The sequence below is a fragment of the Micromonas pusilla genome (assembly GCF_000151265.4).
Source record: "Micromonas pusilla CCMP1545 genomic scaffold MICPUCscaffold_3, whole genome shotgun sequence".
NCBI classification, from domain to species: Eukaryota; Viridiplantae; Chlorophyta; class Mamiellophyceae; order Mamiellales; family Mamiellaceae; genus Micromonas; species Micromonas pusilla.
This window is the reverse complement of record NW_003315884.1, coordinates 1,121,393-1,139,875: the sequence shown is the minus strand read 5'-3', so window position 1 is coordinate 1,139,875 and position 18,483 is coordinate 1,121,393. Positions and strand designations below refer to the sequence as shown.

General features: G+C 68.9%; 9 protein-coding genes across 9 annotated transcripts; 5 read left to right on the top strand and 4 right to left on the bottom strand.

The window, feature by feature from the left end:
• Window positions 1-510: 510 nt before the first annotated feature.
• MICPUCDRAFT_46766 (uncharacterized protein) lies at window positions 511-2,682 on the bottom strand (the record flags this gene model as incomplete). Its single annotated transcript, XM_003056849.1, has 2 exons — window positions 1,966-2,682; window positions 511-1,678 (listed from the first exon to the last, which is right to left on the bottom strand). Exons 1-2 carry the CDS (start codon window positions 2,655-2,657, stop codon window positions 511-513), a joined length of 1,860 nt encoding a protein of 619 aa, XP_003056895.1. The 5' UTR covers window positions 2,658-2,682.
• Window positions 2,683-2,890: 208 nt separating this feature from the next.
• Window positions 2,891-4,546, bottom strand: MICPUCDRAFT_56448 (uncharacterized protein; the record flags this gene model as incomplete). The annotated part of the gene is made up of 1 exon (XM_003056848.1): window positions 2,891-4,546. The coding sequence occupies one exon, from the start codon at window positions 4,544-4,546 to the stop codon at window positions 2,891-2,893; it is 1,656 nt and encodes a 551-aa protein (XP_003056894.1).
• A 175-nt stretch (window positions 4,547-4,721) lies between these two features.
• Window positions 4,722-6,137, top strand: MICPUCDRAFT_56447 (uncharacterized protein; the record flags this gene model as incomplete). Its single annotated transcript, XM_003057317.1, has 2 exons — window positions 4,722-4,880; window positions 4,992-6,137. The coding sequence occupies 2 exons, from the start codon at window positions 4,722-4,724 to the stop codon at window positions 6,135-6,137; spliced, it is 1,305 nt and encodes a 434-aa protein (XP_003057363.1).
• Window positions 6,138-6,248: 111 nt separating this feature from the next.
• On the bottom strand, window positions 6,249-7,283 carry MICPUCDRAFT_5873 (uncharacterized protein; the record flags this gene model as incomplete). Its single annotated transcript, XM_003056847.1, has 4 exons — window positions 6,249-6,668; window positions 6,735-6,844; window positions 6,914-7,162; window positions 7,205-7,283. Coding segments are annotated over 4 exons (858 nt in total), but the record flags the coding sequence as incomplete, so codon positions are not given.
• A 1,654-nt stretch (window positions 7,284-8,937) lies between these two features.
• MICPUCDRAFT_56445 (uncharacterized protein) lies at window positions 8,938-10,355 on the top strand. Its single transcript, XM_003057316.1, has 2 exons — window positions 8,938-9,132; window positions 9,428-10,355. The coding sequence occupies exons 1-2, from the start codon at window positions 9,045-9,047 to the stop codon at window positions 10,282-10,284; spliced, it is 945 nt and encodes a 314-aa protein (XP_003057362.1). The 5' UTR covers window positions 8,938-9,044; the 3' UTR covers window positions 10,285-10,355.
• A 900-nt stretch (window positions 10,356-11,255) lies between these two features.
• On the top strand, window positions 11,256-12,222 carry MICPUCDRAFT_62412 (uncharacterized protein; the record flags this gene model as incomplete). The annotated part of the gene is made up of 2 exons (XM_003057315.1): window positions 11,256-11,319; window positions 11,466-12,222. Exons 1-2 carry the CDS (start codon window positions 11,282-11,284, stop codon window positions 12,220-12,222), a joined length of 795 nt encoding a protein of 264 aa, XP_003057361.1. The 5' UTR covers window positions 11,256-11,281.
• Window positions 12,223-12,358: 136 nt separating this feature from the next.
• MICPUCDRAFT_15496 (uncharacterized protein) lies at window positions 12,359-13,734 on the bottom strand (the record flags this gene model as incomplete). Its single annotated transcript, XM_003056846.1, has 3 exons — window positions 12,359-13,075; window positions 13,404-13,541; window positions 13,681-13,734. Coding segments are annotated over 3 exons (909 nt in total), but the record flags the coding sequence as incomplete, so codon positions are not given.
• A 453-nt stretch (window positions 13,735-14,187) lies between these two features.
• MICPUCDRAFT_32422 (uncharacterized protein) lies at window positions 14,188-15,661 on the top strand. The gene is made up of 3 exons (XM_003057314.1): window positions 14,188-14,431; window positions 14,817-14,978; window positions 15,283-15,661. Exons 1-3 carry the CDS (start codon window positions 14,306-14,308, stop codon window positions 15,550-15,552), a joined length of 558 nt encoding a protein of 185 aa, XP_003057360.1. The 5' UTR covers window positions 14,188-14,305; the 3' UTR covers window positions 15,553-15,661.
• Window positions 15,662-15,803: 142 nt separating this feature from the next.
• Window positions 15,804-16,379, top strand: MICPUCDRAFT_14939 (uncharacterized protein; the record flags this gene model as incomplete). The annotated part of the gene is made up of 1 exon (XM_003057313.1): window positions 15,804-16,379. A coding segment is annotated over one exon (576 nt), but the record flags the coding sequence as incomplete, so codon positions are not given.
• Window positions 16,380-18,483: the final 2,104 nt, after the last annotated feature.

Genomic DNA, 18,483 nt, shown 5'->3' with positions numbered 1-18,483 from the left:
GACGTGCCTACACAGCTGTGTCGTTCGCTCGCGTCGTCGATCGCGATCGTCCCCTCCCTCCTCCCTCCCTCCCTCCCTCTCGCGTTTCGAGTCGTCCCTCTCTCATTCTCGTCGCGTCCATCACTCCACGCGCAGGCGCGGCGGCGGCGGCGAACGTCGCGTCGTCATGGCGGGAACGACGCCGTTCCCGCCGCCGACGCCCCCCCCCGAGGAAGTCGACAACCCGCCGCCGTACAAGCCCAAGCTCGGCGGGCACGGCGTCCGGCCGTGGCATCAGACCACGGAGGAGGAGCCCGAGTCCGTGGACGAGTGGGAGCCGGGGTTTCGAGCGCTCGTGCACGCGCTGGACCGCACGTTGGACGCGGAGCAGTGGGGGCTCGCGTTCGCGCAGCTGCGCGCGGCGGCGCGGAGGAACCTCAGCTTCGTTCGCGCGAACGAGTACAACGACTTCCTCGACGTCCTCGACGACTTGTCCAGCGGGTACGCCGCCGGGATTCGGACGAAGGCGGATCACGAGCGGCTCGTGGACATCTTTCGCGAGATGATCGCGACCACGGACGCGGACCACGTGCGAAACGTGTTGGACGTCACCTTTCGCGCGAGGGCCATCGCGGAGAAGCAAAAAAATCGACAGGACCCGGTGAAGTACGCGAACGACGAGCTGGCGGACCCGCCGACGCGGGCGGAAACGCTCGCGGCGCTGCGGTTACTACGTGGCATCTGGATATGGGCGCCGCGGAGTAAAAACGACGCGGGCGAGCACGGCGCCGTGGAGGCGCTGTTGCGGTGTCTCGTCGACGGCGTCCCGGACCCTGACCCCGGGACGACCGCGGGGGCGATCGCGCGCGAGCTGAAGCGGTGGAACGACACCGGAGGGTGGGCGGGTAACGGGGGCGACGGCAAGAAGGAGGAGGACGACGACGACGAGGAGGAGGAGGAGGCAGACGGCGACGGCGACGGCGACGGCGACGGCGAGGCTTCGGAGAAGACGAAGAAGAAGAAGAAGAAGAAGAAGAAGAAAAAGAAGAGGGAGCCGCCGTTCATGATACGGTATCCGGACGGCCCTCCGAAAGACGGCGAGACCCCGAAGAACATGCAGGTCGGGTGGACGTGCGCCGACCCGAACGCAGAGTTCGGGCAGCCGTCGCAGGAAGAGATCCAGTGCGAAGCCCTCGAGGCGTTGCTCGCGCTCCTCGCGGACGGCGAGACGCGGCAACGCGATTTCGTCGCGCGCGGCGGCCTCCGCGTCGTCGCCGAGCGCCTCGTCCCGTGGCTCGCCGTCGAGGGCGGCGAGGAAGAGCCCACCGAGCTCGTGCAGCGGTGCATCGTGTTCTTGGGCGTCCTCGTCCAGCACGTGCTGCCGGGACGACGTTCCCGGAAGGACGGGACGCCGAACGACGCGGGCGCGGCGTTGGCGCGCGAGGCGGTGAGGACGTTGGAGCGGGTCATCGGCGTCGACGCAGCGGAGGAGATCCTCACCGCGGCGGAGGAGCTCTCGGACGACCCGTACGCGGCGGACGACACGTTCGAGCGCAGCGACAGCGACGACGGCGAGACCGGTCCCGGCGGCAGCCCGCGGCGGAGCCCCGCGAGGGGCCGTCGACGCGGGGAGCGCGGGGAGCGCGCGCCGTCCTGGTCGTCTCCTTTCGGCGCGGGGTCGGCGGATTTCGGCGAGGCGCTGTTTCGGGACGCGGGGGAGCTGCTGCGCGCGACGGGGGTCGAGTCGTCGCGCGTGGACGGCCTCGTGGAGTCGATGCGAGCGCGGGCGCGCGCGGTCGAGGAGGAGATGGGGAGGAGCGGGAGCGGGGAGGAAGACGACGCGCCTCCGCGAGCCGACGCGTGAACGGAACGGAGACGAGAGCGATCGATCGTTTAGTCAGCCCTTCTCGTCGATAGTCGAAGCGTCGCGAATACGCTACCCACGCTCGCCGCCCCCTACGCGCTCGACGCGACGCGGTCGCTCACGTGTCGCCTTTCTGCCGCTTCCGCATCCGCGACGTCCACAGCGTGTCGCCCAACCCCGCCTCCGCTCTCGTGAGGCTCTCCTCGCGAAACGCCGCCTTCTTCCAGATCGCCTTCAGACTCTCCGCGCGATTCTGCAGCTCGACGCGCCACAGCAGCGACCCGGACATGATGACGACGACGTCCATGAATATCTTCACCGGGGCCTCGCTCTGCCACTCCGGCCACGCTTCCACGCCAGCCTGGATGACCGCGACCATCTGCGCGGCGGCGACGCACGACGCGAGCGCGTACGACGCGAGCCGGTACCGTCGCAAGGGTTTCGACTTGCGCTCCGCCTCGATGATGGCTTGCGGGACGCCCTCGACGCCCTGCACGGACTCGAGCTTCTCTCTCGCGCCCTCGTCCGCGAGGGGGAGGCTCCGCAGCCGCTCGAACTCCCCCTGCGCGAGGCGCTGCTTCTCCGCTTCGGTCTGCGCGTCGTCGTCGTCGTCCGAGGAGGCGCGCGCGCGCGCGGACGCGCGCCGAGGAGCGCCGCGCTCGCGCGCGCTTTTCGTCGACGCGATTCCGAGGACGCGCGCGGCGTGCTCCCGCGCCGCGCGCGGGTTCGAGGCCGCCGCGACGCGCCGGCTCGCGGACACGGTCGCGCGTGCGCCCGCGCGGGCGACCGCGAACGACCGCGCCGCGGTCGTCATCCTCCGTGCGCTCGCCAGATGCGCTCGGCGAGTGTGACGACAGCGACACGTAGGTTTATGGATACACGAGGCTCGTGAAAAGCGTCTGAGCTGAGATAGTGCGATCAGCTCATAACGTTTTTCACCCATACCTCGGTTTCAACATTTGATCGCGTTCCCTTTCAAAAGGACCCTAAAACGCGCAGGCTGTCCGCCGCCTCCCGCCCCGCTATCGTCGCGCGCTACCCCGACTACTACACGTACGCGTACCCCCCGCGCAACAACTTCCTCCCGTGCGTCGCGTTCTTCACGTGCAGCGCGCCTCGCACCGGCCCGCGCCACAGCCGCGTCGCGAGCGGCCCAGGCTCGTACTCCTCCCCCGCCCTCGCGACTCTCTCCTCCCTCGGCAACCGCGCCGTCTCCTCGGGCGCGCGCACCGCGCAGTGCTCGAGACCGACGCCGCAGCACGCCGGGTTTATCCCGTAGCTGAAGTCGTTTCCGTACCTTATCCCGTCGCCTGGCTCTTGCCGAGCGTACGCCGCCATGAGCGCGCGTTCGAAGCCGCCGTCGACGGCGTCCGCGACGCGGCGCTTCAACGTCCCCGCGTGCTCCCTGTGACTCATGCCGTAGCGTTCGAACACCTCGTCCTCGGTCATCGCGTCTATGCGTCGCAGGAACGGCTCCACGCCGGGCGGGAACGCGGTGCCTACGAACCCGCCCGGGACGTGGCAGCGGTAGTCCATGAGCACCTCGGGCGCGGAGATGGGATCTATCTTCCCCGGACAATTCTTCTCCGCGCCTCCGGGGTAATTCCCGCAACACACCGCCGCGTACCCGATCCTGTACACCTCGAACTTCTGACCGCCGGGGAGGAACATCGAGTTCACCGACCCGAACGCGCCCTCGTTGTCCAACACGCGCAGCCGACCAGTCTCAGACACGAACACGTTCTGCCCGTGCCGGTCCTGCTCGCTGAAGAGCAAGTCGAACGTCGCGCACCGGAGGACGTCCTCCCGCGGCACGCTCCTCGTCACCTCCAGCGCTTTCCGCGTCATCCCGGGGGCGTAGAACGCCTCGACGGAGACCCCGTCCACGACCTCGTACAGCTGCGCGCGCGTCGCGACCTTGGACCAGGACGACGGGTCGTCCGGGGCGGTGGGAAGGAACGACCGAATCTCATCCGTCCAGGACCTCGGCGTCGCGGCGGAGAGATTGGCATCCGCCGCGAGCGCGTCGAGCGCGTTGAGAAACTTGAAGTTGCACTCGCCGTACCCGAACACGCCGCCTTTCCTCTTGCACTTCGCCATCTCCGCGTCCTTCTCCATCTCGCCGGGGGCGTCGTGGCACTCCTCCGGTATGGGATCGTTGAGCGGGGTCTGTCGGTACCCGCCCACGAGGCCGCACCACGCCTTGACGAAGACGTCGCCGCGCGTCGCCGTCACGCCGCGCATGACCGCCGCCCCGGACGCGCCGGTGAAGATCTTCACGTCCTCGCCCTTCATCCTCGTCGTCGCGTTCATCCGCGATAAGATGACGTTGCACCCCAGGCACTTCTCGCAGTGCACGAGGCCGGTCTTCGGGTCCGCCCGCGGCGCGTTCGGGTTGCGAAACGACGGCGGGGCGGGATCGAGGAGACATCGCGCGCACGTGTCGCACGTCTCGTGCGTCCCGAGCCCGACCTCGTCTTCGCGCCACTCCGCGCTCGCCGCGACGGCGGCGGGGTGCCACTCGCGGCGCGGGGAGGACGCGCGTCGGACGCGGTGCCGCGCGTCGGCGGCGGCGTTCGCGGGCGACGCGAGCGCGGAGGCAGATCTCGCGCGCGTCGCGATCGCGACGGCGAGCAGCGCGAGGGCGGCGGCGCCGGGATGGCGTCGTCGCGGCGCGCGGGGTGTCCGCGGCGCCGGCGACATCTTTCGTCGCCTCGCCTCGCCGCGCGCGCCTCGGGGAGCGCGCGCCAGTCGCCGCGCCGCGGCGCGTCGAGGAGTGGAAGTCGAGGAGCCCGCGGCGAGGCATGCTGCGTGTCGGACATCGCATCGATCCGTCGGATTTTTCGACGCGCGTCGAAGCGTCGGCCCGGCACAGAGAATGGCGCGCGTCGCGCCCCGCCCCGCGCTCCTCGCGCTCCTCGCGCTCCTCGCGTGCTTCGTCCACGCCGTCGTCGCGGTGGAGATCATCTCGGACCAGGACGAGCTCGATGCGATCATCGAAGAGGCGCGCTCTCCCCGACCCCGCCGTCGTCCGCGAGTCGATCGATCGATGGACGAATTTCCATCCCATCTCTCCCTCGCGCGCGATCTCGATTCGATCTGACGACGACCGGAACCCCCCCTCTCTCCCCTCCTCCCGACTCCACAGACCGAGGGCGATCTGCTCGCGGTCGTCGCGCGCGTGGACGACGTCTCCACGCCCGAGTACGCGATCTTCCAGGACGCGGAGAGAACGTTCGCGGCGCACGGCTTCGACGACGTGCACTTCTACGCGGAGGCGCGCGCGACGACGGAGGAGACGTACGATCCGAACGTCCGCGAGCCTCCCGAGATGTACCTGTTCCACGGCCTGAGCGACGGGAAGGTCCGCCCGCGTGTGCGCGGGAAAGCGCAAGGGCAGGCGATGCCGCTGAAGGTGGTCGGACGCGACCGGGACGGGGACGAAAGCGACGCGACCGCGGGGTCGATCCCGTGGGCGGCGTCGAACCTGACCGCCTGGATCTTCGTCAACGTGCAGCCGCACTACTTCAAGTTCCCGCCGTTCCCGGAAGAGCGCGGGTACGCGAACGAGGTCCAGCGCGCGCGCATCGCGGCCAAGAGCCAGTGGCCGAAGATCATGTTCGCGACGACGGAAGAAAACTCGGTCGACATGGACGACGCGGCCGTGGAGCGGGGGCTCCTCGCCGCGGGCGCCGCGCTTAAACGCAACGGCGCGGGCGCGTTGTTCCACCTCAACGTTCCCGAGCAGGAGCTCGTCGCGATGCTTCACATGCTCGGCGTCGGCGACGACGACGGGCGCGCTCACGCGAAGAAGAAGCTCGAGACGAAGAACCAAGTCTACTTCGCGTACTTCGACCCGGTCTCGCTGCTGTTCGGGACGGCGTTCCACGACTTGAGCGAGGACGTCGCCGCCGCGAACGCGACGGGCCTCGCCGAGAGCGTCGGCAAACGCGTCCTCTCGTTCGCGACGAAGATGGAGAGGGACGGCAAGGTGGAGACGATGGACGCGTCGTGGGCGGCGGGCGCGCGGCCGCCGTTGCGCGGCGCGGACGACCTGAAGAACGACGAGGCGTTCAAGCACAACCGCGAGAGCGTGAAGACGGCTTCCTTCGTCGGGATGATGGCGCCGTTCAAAGATCAGGTGCCGTATCCGGGCGCGATCGGCTCCCCGGAGTTTTTGAAGGTGTACGAGCCCAAGGAGAACGGTCTGTGGGTGAAGAGGAAGGAGGGCGTCAAGAAGGGGAAGAAAGCGAAGAGAGCGAAGAAGGCTGCGGCGGGGGCGGACGAGCTGTGACGCGACTCGACGCTCGAGCGACGCGAGGGTAATGTTATTTGGATCGCGAGGGTAAGTTGTTCGACGCCGCGCCCGCCCGCCTCCGCGTCAAAGACTCGACAGCCGTCTTCGCATCGCCGCGACGCGCTCCTCTATGTGACTAAACGCCGGGCGCTCGCGCGGCTCCTCGCGCCAGCACTCGAACATCAGCGACGTCAACTCGCTGGCGAGGCACTCCCCTTCGCGCATCGGAAGCCGCCGTCCCTCGACGGCGACGGCGAAGATGATCTGCATCTGGTTCGACAACCACGCCCACGGCGCTCTCCCGGTGACGCACTCCCACAACACGACGCCAAAGCTGTACACGTCGCATTTCTCGTCGCATTTATCCCCGCGGAAGAGCTCGGGGGCCATGTACGCGGGCGTGCCCGCGTCGCCTTTTCCGTTCGCGGTGGCGCCACGCGTCGTCTGCAGCATCGTGTGACCCTTCGCGCGCGCGATGCCAAAGTCCGCGACTTTCGCCCACACCCCGCGTTCGGGACCGTCCCCGCGCTCCCCTCGCGTCGTTCGATGGTCGCTCGCCGCGTCGCCGCCGCCGCGCGCGGACGTCAGGAGCACGTTGTGCGACTTCAAGTCTCGGTGCACGACCTTCTCGCGCGCGAGGTACGACATCGCCGCGGCGACGTCCGACGCGACGCGCATCGTCTCGACGAACGTCAGTCGTCGTCCTCTCCCGTCGCCGAACGCGTCGCCGTCGCCGTCGCGACACGAACCGTCGCTTCCTCCGCGACACGAACCGTCGCTTCCTCCGCCGCCGCCGCCCCCGCCGTGGCCGTGTATGCGGTCGTACAGCGACCCGCCGCGCATGAGCTCCTCGACGATGCACACCCTCGGCGGTCGCGTGCACGCGCCCAGCAGCCGAACGACGCACGGATGGCTCAGCCGCGACAACACCGCCACCTCGCGCGCGAACGTACGCAGCTCCCTCTCCGACGCGCCCGCGACCGCGTGCAGCGTCTTCACGGCGACGACTTCTGCTTCTGCTTCTGCTTCTGCTTCTGCTTCGTCGCCGCCGCCGCGCGCTCGACGCCACGACCCGCGGTGCACGGTGCCGTACGCGCCCCGGCCGAGCAACGCGCCGAGCTCGATGTCGTCGAGCTCGATCTCGTCGATCTCGCGCGGGTCCTCCTCTCTCGCGGCGGCGGACGCGTCGTCGGCGCCCGCCGTCCTCGGCCGTCCCCTGGGGGGCACCGTGGCGTAGCGCGCGCGCGGGGGGCTCGACGGCGGCGTCGCGTACGCGTCGTCGGGTCGGTCAAAGCTCAGCTTCGACGCGGTCGCGACGGTTCGCGCGCCCCCCGCGACGGTCCAGCACTGCCAGTCCGCGCCGCCGGCGAGGACGACGCCGCGCGCGTCCGCGTCCGCGGTCGCGACGCTCTGGCCGGGTAACAACAGCGTGCGTTTTCGAGCGTTACTGCGGGCATCACCGCGGGCATCACCGCCGCTCGCGCTCGCGACGACGGGCCCCACGGGTATTCGCGCTCGAACGCTCCACGCGACGGCGCCGCAGCAGCACGCGAACGCGCCCGCGCACGCGAGAATGACAGCCGCGAACGAGCTCTCGTCGTTCATCCGCTTCCATCCGTCCCACCACGCGTTGTCTCCCTCGCCATCTCCCTCGGTCTTCTCCGTCGAAGAAGGGAGCGGCGTCGAAGGGAGCGGCGGCGGCGGCGATCCGGCGGTGGACCCCACGCGAAGCGCCTCCCCGCAGCAGAACCGACGATGAAGACGCGTCGACGCCGCGGACGGACACGCCGCCGCCGCCGCCGCCGCCGCCGCCGCCGCCGCCGCCGCCGCCGCCGCGTCGACGAGCGCGACGCACCGCGCGCCGTTCAGCGTCACCTCCGTCGTCTCCCCCGGCTCCCACGCCGCGCCGTCGCCGCCGCCGCCGCCGTCGCTCGCGCCGTACCCCGCGAACGAGAACGTCTTGTGCCCCCCGGCGGCGGGCACGACGCCCGCGCCGAAGGCGTTGACGACGCGCGTCGGCCGCCCGCCCACGCCGCCGGGCTGCACGAGTATGCCGACGTCCGAGCTCACCGCGGTCATCCACCCGCCGTCGTCGCCGCGGCGGATGCCCTCGTTAGCGGCGAAGACCCAAGACGTCTGCCAGCTGCTCAGGTCGTTCGTCTCTCCGTGGTTCCGTATCCCGTAGTCGACGACGAAGCGATACTCGGTCGTCGTCGTCGTCGTCGTCGTCGTCGCGTCGGCGGTGGACGGCGCGGGCGCGACCGCGGTGACGTCGAGGACGCGATACTCGATCTCGAGCTCGCATCGCGCGGCGCACGCGTCGCCGCACCACATCGTGCCGTTCCTCGCGGTCGCGCACGCGAGCTCGGCGACCGAGGGCGACGGCGCGACGGACGCGACGGACGCGACGGACTCCGCCTCCGCCGCGGCGACGGCGCGCGGAGACGCGAGCGCGGCGAGGAGGCCGACGACGACGACTGCGACCGCGCGGACGTCGCGCCGACGACGCGCGCGCGCTCGCGCCATCGCGCGTCTCGTCGCGTCGCCCGGCGCGCGCGGCGCGGCGCGGTCTGGCCCGAGGCGCGCGTCGAGCACGGGAAGGGACTCGGTCGGTGGAGTTTTCGAGGCGACCTGACACGACCCGGCTTTCATCCAGTCCCGAGGGTCAACGCTCATACGAGTGTATCGATGAGCGACCGCCCGTCTCACCGATCGCCGACCGCGCGGATTTGAAAAAGGTAAGAGTCCGTTTGGAGCGACATCTCGCGCGCCCGCGGTCCTCCATCACACGCGGACGCGCCGTCGCACGCCCACGCGAGCGCCACACACCTCCGCGCGCGAAGGACGCGAACCGCGAACGGAGCGGAAGAAGCCGCGGGAAGACTCGAGTAGAGAAGAGCGAACATGGTGCAGGTGTACACGGAGCCGTTCGCGAGGCGGCACTACGCGCCGTATCTCTCGGTCGGATTCCTGTACCGGCCGCTGTGCATAAGTGCGTCCCCGTCGCGCGCACGCGACGACGCGTCCCTCGCGCGATATCGCCATCGGGACGGTCCACGCGCGTCGCGCGCGCGCGTCGTCGTCTCTCCGGAACGTTCGTCGTCGCCCTCGCGACGCGTCGTCCCCGCGGGCCGCGTCGATTTGAAAAATAAAGTCACCAACGACCCTCCCTCGCGTCGTTCGTTCTCCGTCCGCCGCGACTCGATTCCGTCGACTGACCGACCCTTCGCCCCTCATCCCTCCCTCCCCCCTCCCTCCCTCTCTCCCCTTCCCCGCCGACGCGACAGTCGTCTCGTTCGTCCTCGCGTTCACCGTCTGCCTCACCGTCGGCGGTCTGTGGGTCAAGACGCACTCGTACATCGTCCAGCCGAGCGTGCGATTCAAGTACGACGCGCTGATGATCTTCGAGACGAACCAGACGTCCAAGTACAGGGTGTGGAGCACGATGGCGTCGGTGAACCAGCTCCACGCGAAGCACCTCGCGAGCGTGGACATCAGCGCGAGCGAGCAAGACGTCAACTCGGACGGAAAGATCGATCTGATCGATATCGAGTGCGTCGTCGCCGGCCTCGCCGGCGTGAAGAAGGTGACGGCGTTGTTCGCGTTCGACTACGAACTCGCCGGGACCGTGACGATGGCGATGAACTCCATGGCGTACGTCCAAGGGTCGAGCCCGACGTCCGGGAGCGGGATGTTCGTGGACGGGTACCTGAAGCTCGAGCAGATGGACGCGATCAGGGCGGACACGAGCCGGTACGATTACAACTACTCGGTGTTTCCCTTCGCGGAGCACGGCGAGCTCGTGACGCAGATGAGGGAGGCGACCGAGCTTCAGATCGCGACGGTGATGAACGCGTACATCGCCCGGAACGAGACGACGCACTACGACTACAAGTATCCGGTGTGGATGTCCGCGGAGTCGCCGGACTTTACGTTTCAAGCGCGGATTCGAATCCCGGCGTCGCAGCAAGTGTTGTACCGCCCCGGGTTCTTAGAGCTGTGCAAATACGCGTGGGTGCAAATCTTGAGCACGTATCTCATCTTCTGGTGGCTGTTCACGAAGTTTGAGTGGGTCGTGTTCCACTTCAGGATCGTCCCCACGCGGGTCGTGTCCGACTTGCAGACGAAGTCGCACCGGTTCTGAGAAGCGAGCGACGCGCTCTCGGAGAGATCCATCCGGTCCTCTTCTTGTATATACATACACAAAGCTACACTTAAACCACGACCCAGCGCGCACGTCTCGTCGATCAAGAAAACGCCTGCTTCGCGGCGAAAATCACCACGCCCCAACCGCCGAGGATCGTGAACACGAGCTGCGAGATCGAGAGCGAGAGAGGGGATGACGCGACGCGTCAGTAAAACAAATCATCATCTCGAGAGGAGAGATCGATCGACGCGGAAAATGGTCGCAACCCTAGTCCTCGATCGGGGCGGGATCGCGCGCGCGGACGACGCGACGCGACGACGACGCGAGCGGGGACCGAACGCACGTGTTCCTCCTTCCAGTTCCCGGGGTTCATCGGGTCGACCCACGGGTACGCGACCTTCGGGGGCGCGTTAGGGTCCGCTGCGATGGGTGGGGGGAGGAGGAGAGCGAATCGGGCGTCAGCGACGCGCGCGCGGACGTCGAGCGGGGTCGGCGGCTCGTTCGAGCTCGACGCGCGGCGCCGACGCGTCGGAGAGGTCCGCGGACGAATCGCGCGCGGCGCGGACGCGGGTCGCGGGCGGACGCTCCGCCGCCGCGCGCGACGCGTCGAGAAGCCAGCCTCTCTCTCGTCGCGCGGTCGTGGGAAAAAAGCTCGCGACGGGCGCGTCGGGGCACGCACACGCCATCCCGCGCGTCTGCCGCGCGATGGGGCCCTTGGGCATCGCGCTGACGCGGCCCAAGTGGCGCGTCAGAGGAGCGGCGGATCGGAGGATACCGGACATGGTTTCGCTCGGCGTGCGTGCGGGGCGCGCGTGACAGTGGCTCGCGCGCGCGCGCCCCTTCGGTCGACCTCGAGAGGGTCATCACTCAGGAGCCGACCCTCCAGCTGGCTCGACCTCGCGGAAACTAGTGGCGCGAAAATAATATCGCTGGCGCGCCCGCTCGGTTCATTGCAACGACGCCGTCGATCGGTCCGTCCACGCACGCGGTCGTCATGAACGCGCTCACGACCAGCGCCACGACGCTCAAGAGGTGGGGCACGCCCGTCGCGTCGTCCCGCGCGTCTCGCCCCGCCCTCTCCGCGTCTTGGCACACCGCTTTAAAATCTTCTCTGTTTTTCTTCGCGCTCCTCCTCGGCTCACCGCGCGCGGATCGTCGTGTTCGGACCCTACGCGACGCGTCGCGCTCACCGCGAAGCGCGCCTCAAGAGGCGTCGCCGTTTCCTCTCGCGCGGCGACGACGACGCCGCGCCGCGGCGCGCGTCTCTGCGTCCGCGCCGCCGCGCGCGGCGGCGGCCCGAGCGTCTACGTCGTCCAGAAAGGCGAGTCCCTCTGGTCGATCGCGCAGAAACAGAACGTGTCGTTAGAAGAGCTCCAGCGCGTGAACTACAACGCCCTCGGCGGGAAGGACGTCATCTACCCGGGGCAGCAGATCGTCGTCCCGGGCGCGGCGGCGAGGGGGCCCTCGTCGGGGGGGCGGATGCCCGCGGTCCCCGCGTTCGCGAAACCGACGCCCTCCTCCGGCGGGCGGTCGTCGTCGTACGCGCCGTCGTCGTCGTCGTCGTCGTCGACCTCGTACTCGTCGTACTCGTCGTACGCGCCGTCGAAGGCGGCGGCGCTGCCGGCGCCGAGGGCGGCGAAGAACGGCAGCCTCGTTACCGCGGGCGCGTTCTTCCTCGCGCTCGCGGTGGGGATTTACATCTTCAAACAAGACGACGTCCCGGCGACGATGCGGTTCGACGAGAGCCAGGGCGAAGGGTACGGCGACGATCAGTACTACGACGAGCAGCAGTACAATCAGCAGTACGATCAGCAGTACGATCAGGGGTACGGTCAGCAGCAGCAGGGGTACGGTCAGCAGCAGCAGCAGCAGCGAGGAGAATGGGGCGGCGCGCAGCAGCAAGGGTACGGGAGCCCCCCGGAGTGGAATCGCTGATCGCGACCGCCGCCGCCGCGACGCGATATGATGAGCATTATACGAGTTGACGAGGACGCACGTCGCGCGCGCGTTCTCGATGAAGCGCTACTTAAATTTTGTAAATACATCACTCTTTCACCTAAACACGTTATCATCACCGAGGCGCGGGCGGCGGCGGCATCATCATGCCGGGAGGCGGCGCGCCGAACCCCGGCGGCGGCGGCATCATCCCCGGCGGCGGCCCGGGCATCATCCCCATCGGCGGCGGCATCATCCCCATCGGCGGCGGCGGCATCATCCCCATCGGCGGCGGCATCATCCCCGGCGGCGGGGCCATCATCCCCGGAGGCGGCGGCATCCCCATCCCCGGCGGCCCCGGCGGCCCCGCGCCCGGCGGCGGCGCGCCCGGCCCCGGCCCCGGCCGCTGCGCCGGCCCCGCGCTGAACATGGTGTGCGGCCGGTGCGTCGCGACGCTCCGCTCCATGTTCGCCGCGAGCATGCGCTCCGCGGGCGTGCCGTGCCGCTCCCCGCGCGTGTCTTTCTTATACGCGAACGTGACGGATATCGGTCGGTTGCATAAAAACTGCCCGTTCATCGCCTCGATCGCGGCGTCCGCGGCTTCGAACGAGTCGTAGGACACGAATCCGAACCCTCGCGAGTTGCCGCTGTCGGGGTCGCGCATGATCTTCGGGGTCGTGATCACGACCCCGAACGCGCTGAAAGTGTCGTACAGCAGTTTCTCGTCGAGCTCGCTGTCGAGGTTCCCGACGAACAAGTTCGCGCCCACGTCGTTTGATTTTTTATCCTGCGACGCCTTGTTCACGCGAACCGGCTTGCCGTGGAGTTTGATCATGTTCAAAACCTTGATCGCCTGCGCGAGATCGCGGCGTGTGTCGGGCGACAGAACCGTGGGTGAGTCGTGAGGGATGGGATCCCGACGAGGCGGGCGCGCGGGCGGGCGTGCGAAGAAGAAGGAAGACGGTCGAAGTGGATTGAAGCTCGCGCGCCCCGCCCCGCCGCGCGTCGCTCAGTTGAAGAAATTCAACCATAATATCGTTTTGTGCTTCAGAGCCGAAGCGTTCAGAAGCGCGGATATTTCTTCCTCATCGCGACGCGGTCGGCGGGGACACCGCTCGAGACCAAATGCTAACGAACGACGACGACGCGAGCATCGAAACCGAACGGGGCGAGCGGCGCACGTAGTCGGCGTCTTCTTCGTTCGCGAACTCCACGAACCCGTATCCCTGGTGCGCGTTCGACACCCGGTCCTTCGGGACGTACACGTTCACGACCGGGCCGGCTTGGACGAACACCTCCCACAGAATCTCCTCCGTGCACTGTCGACGCGACGGCGGGGGTGAGATCGAGCGCGATGAGACGGAGGCGGCGACGAGAGGGAAAGGAATCGGACGGGAGGTTTCTAGGGATCGCGACGACGACGACGACGACGACGACGACGACGGATCGATCGCGCACCGCGAGGTCGAGGTTGCCGACGTAGATCGTCGCGTCCTGGTTCCGATCCTGCGCTTGCTGGCCTAAGAGGTTAGACCCCGCCGCGGACGAGATGCGGCCGCCTGTGAAGGGTGACGGGAAGGGACGGTGAGTGGACGATCGTTCGAACGATCGTTCGCGCGGGGAGGAAAAACGAGACGAGCGCGATTCTCGCGACGGGAGGAAGGATCGCGCGCGACGCGCGGCGATTCGCAGCGCGCGCGCGCACCCGCGATCCCGCTCGACATCCTGGAGACGTTCCGACTGCGGACGCGGCGCGCGGCGTGTCTCCTTCGTGTCTCCGCGTGTCCCGCGCGGTGCCACACTGCGAGCCCACTGCGAGCCCGCCCGATCTCGGCGTCGACGAGCCGTCGCGTCGTCGTCCGCGTCCGTCGGCGCCGACGCGACGCGCCTGCGAGTTTTCGCCGCCGCCGCCCCGCCGCCTCGTTCGAGCGCCGCGCGTCGCGCGCGCCGCCACTTCGTCGCGCACGGCGATACCGCGCGCGTCTCACCGCCGCGTCATCCTCGCGCCCGCCGCGCGAAGGTCGTCGTCGAGTCGACCGCGTCGCCGCGCCGCGCGCGCTCTCGCCCGCCGCCGTCGCGCGCGATGCGTCCGCTCGAGGAATCCGAGATTCAGCAGGTGTTCGAGAAGCTGTTCAAGTTCGTGGGGAAGAACCTGAAGAACATCGTCGACCGCGCGGACCAGCCGCACTGCTTCCGTCTTCACAAGAAGGTGCGCGCGGGCTCGAGCACGCGTCGCCGCGGCGCGACGCGCGACGCGCTCGTCCTCCCCAACTCGTCGCGAGGGAACGACGAAAGAAACCCCGTCGTCGTCATTCTTCGCGCTCTCGACGATCGCTCTCGCTCGCTTCCGCGATCGAACGCTCCCCCTCGCGCGACGCGACGACGACGCACGCGCGGCGATGAGGAAGAAATATCCGCGCTTCTGAACGCTTCGGCTCTGAAGCACAAAACGATATCATGGTTGAATTTCTTCAACTGAGCCGCGCCGTCGTCGCGTCCCCGGCCGTCCCCGCCGCCGACGCCGCCGGACCCGCGCCCGCCGACCCGCTGACCCGCCGCCGCGCCGCCCCTCCGCGACCCACCCGCCCTCGCAGCGCGTGTACTACGTCCGCGAGGACATCATGAAACGCGCGGTCTCCGTCGCGAGGGACCAGCTCGTGTCCCTGGGCGTGTGCGTGGGGAAGTTCACGCACAGCGATAAGTTCCGCCTGACGATCGGCGCGTTGGATCTGCTCGCGGCGCACGCGAAACACAAGGCGCGTCCCGGTCCCGGTCCCGTCTCGTCTCGTCCCGCGCGAACGAACGAACGACGGCGCCCGGTGATGTCACACGCGATATTTCAGTCTTCAACCTGAAATTCTGTGAAGAGAACGACACTCTCGACAGCAGTGCAGAGGGCGCCGTCGTCTTCTTTCTCTCTCCCCGTCGGATGGATTCTGGATCCCTCCCCCCGTCCTCCGAGCGACTGGAAGAGAAAAACGTTCTCTCGCCGAGACGCTCGCTGACGTCCGCCTCTCCCTCCCTCCCTCCCTCCTTCCTTCCGCTTTAAAATGCGCGCAGATGTGGGTGAAACCGACTTCGGAGATGAGTTTCCTGTACGGCAACCACCTCCTGAAGTCCGGATTGGGAAGGATCACGGAGAACACGCCCGCGAACCAGGGCGTGGTCGTCTACAGCATGTCCGACGTGCCTCTCGGGTTCGGCGTCGCCGCGAAGAGCACGCAGGACTGCCGCAAACTCGACGCGTCGTCCATCGTCGCGTTTCACCAGGCGGACGTGGGGGAGTACCTTCGCGCGGAGGACGACATGGTGCAGGGGAAGAAGGAGTGAGGCGAGCGACGCGCTCCGGGAGGGCGGCGCGATAGACGTAGACGTAGGAGGACGCGACCTCGCGGCGTGTGCCGTGGGAGAAGAACATCGAAACGCGCGTTCGGCAGTTTTTTTCTGTGTTGACTCGACTCGCACTCGCCCGCGCTTTTGAACGATCCGAGCGCAGTCCACGCGCGCGCACGTCGTCGTCCGCGATCGCCGGGGACGAAGCGCGCGCGCTGCGGGTCGCGACGCGACGCTCGAGCGACGCGATGGCGCCCTCGATGCACGCGCTCCCGCTCGTGATATGCAACATGGGCTGCGAGATGATGTACATCTTAGAGCAGCGCCTTCGCGCGCAGTCCATCAAACCGGACAAGGCGGTGAAGGTCCTGGACGACGTCAGCCGCGCGATGTTCGACGCCTCGTTCGTCGACGAGCTGTTCCGGCCGCAGGAGATGTACACGGAGAGCAGCCTGAAGCACGTCTTCACGAAGCTCGCGCACGCGTCGATCATGCGCCTGAGCGAGAGCAGCATGGGGAAGCTGTTCGATCTCATGACGATGGGGTTCAAGTACCAGCTCACGCAGTGCCTCACCCCGACGCAGATCGTGGACGTGACGTTGACGCACGTCGTCACCGTGCGGTCGTACTTGACCGACGAGAGCGTCATCGCGCTGTTGGACGCGTTCGAGGCGAAGTGCAGGGATGTGTACGGGAGGTTCACGGTGAACGAGTGGATCGACCTTCGCGCGGACCTGCACGACTACCTCAAAGATTACCGCGTGAAGGTGTCGCTGTTCCTTCAGGCGGGCGTGCAGAAATCCGACGGGTCGTTCTGCGTCCCGACGCCAAAGTCCCCGGACTCGCCGTACGGCGTCGGGCCGAATTGGGAGGGCGAGATGATGGCGGACCCGCCGACGTTGGGGGTGCCGCTGGGAGGGAACGCGTACTCGAAGGATAAGCAAGCGCCGCGACCGCCGGCGCCGCTGGCGTCGGCGTCGTCGTCGTACGCGGACGCCGCCGCCGCGGCGAAGGCGGCGGCGGAGGAGAAGGCGCGCGCGGCCGCCGCGGAGGAGAGGCTGCGGCGGAGCGAGACGGTCGTCAAGGGGAACGCGGACGAGATGGCGAGGAAGGCGGGGAAGGAGGGCGCGAAGGAGCTGAACCATCTCCTCGGGTTGATCCAACCGCCGAAGGTGTCGGACGATTTCAAGCTGAACCTGTTCGGCGACGGGCCGGGGTTGGGCGGCGCCGTGAGCTTCGGCGACGTCGGCGGCGGCGCGGGAGCGTCGGGGGACGCGAACTTCCTGGGGAAGGCGCGCCCGCGGTCGGACTACGTAGAAATCTCCGCGGACTCCCGGCGCGAGGCGGATAAAGCGAGCGGTCTGTCCGACGTCATGAAGTCCTTTAGCGTGAACGATAGCGGCGGCGGGGGTACACGTAAGGGCGGGAAGGCGGCGGCGGCGGCCGACGACGACGACGAGGACGACCTCTTAGCTCTCATGGACGCGGCGTGATGTTCATACTGTAGTCTCTCTCACGCTGGTGGAACGGACGGACGCCGAGGGAGACGTTCCCGCGCCGACCGACGAAACGAAACGCGCCCGCTTCGCGTCGCCTCACGCGCTCAGGTCATCGAACCATCCGCCCGCCCCGGGCCCGGGCGCGCCGCCGCCGCCGTCGTCCCGGTCCCACTCGAACGCCTCCAGCGCCGTCGTCGTCGCCGCGTCGTCTCCAGCGCGCTCCGGGTCGTACCTCCACGCGCTCTCCATGTTCGGGTGCGCGCCGAACGGCTCGGCGTTTTCGTCGTCGCGATCGCCCCACGCCGCGGCGGCGGCGGCGTCGTCCCCCGTCATTTCGCTCAACAAAAACGCCGTCGTCCAACCGTGCCAGTAGTGCGGCCCGAGGTTGTGCCCGCCTCCCGCGACGACGCCCATGAGCTTAGGGCCGGTCGCGCGCGCGAACATCGGGAACTGCGTCGTGGACCACTCCCCGGCGACGGCGTCGTCGGCGGCGACGAGCACGAGGAGCGGGACGTCCGCGCCGGAGCCTGGGCCTTCGTTCCAGCCTTGGAGCGTCACCGCAGCGTCGAACAGGCTCGACGCGCGCTTGCTCTCGTCCGGCGCCGCGAAAAGACCCCCCGCCGCGTCCCTCTCCGCGGTCTCCATCGCGCGAATCACGCGCCCGCCGCCGAGGGAGTAGCCGACCGCGGCGACGCCGCCGACGCGGCCGCGAAACCGTCCGTCCTCGTCCTCGTTCGCGCGTCTGACCCAACGCGCGACGTCCAGGACGTCGCGTTCGTCGCCCACGTACGGCTCGACGAACAGCATCGGGCACAGCGCGATGAACCCGTGCGACGCGAGGTGGGTCAACGTCTTCGCGTTGTCCGCGTGATCGCATCCGTTGTGCGCGCCGGCGAACCAGACGACTACGGGAAACTTCGCGGTCGCGCCCTCGCGCGTCGCCTCGGCGGGGTACGTCGCGCGCACGCGCGTCGCGCCGTACGCCGCGAACGCGACGGTGACGATCTCGCCGCGAGGCACCGGGCCGGGGAGGTGGTACGCGCCCGTCGTGAACGCGGGGTAGAACGTCGGCGTCTCGGTTCGTGGCGTTCGTATCGGGTCGCGCGCGCCGGGCGACGTCTCGGCGAAGCGCGGCGACGTCGTCGTCGTCGGCGTCGTCGTCGTCGGCGACGACGTCCGTCCCCGCGCGTCCTCCGCGCGCGACGCGGAAGACGTCGCGGCGGGCGGCGCGCGTCGCGGGGCCGCCGCCGCCACCGTCGCCGTCCTCGTCGCTCGCGCGGCGGCGGCGGCGGCNGCNGCGGCGCCGCGGCGCGCGCCGGCGGCCGCGGCGTCTTCCGCGTCGCGCGCGGAGGACGCGCGGCGACGGACGTCGTCGCCGACGACGACGACGCCGACGACGACGACGTCGCCGCGCTTCGCCGAGACGTCG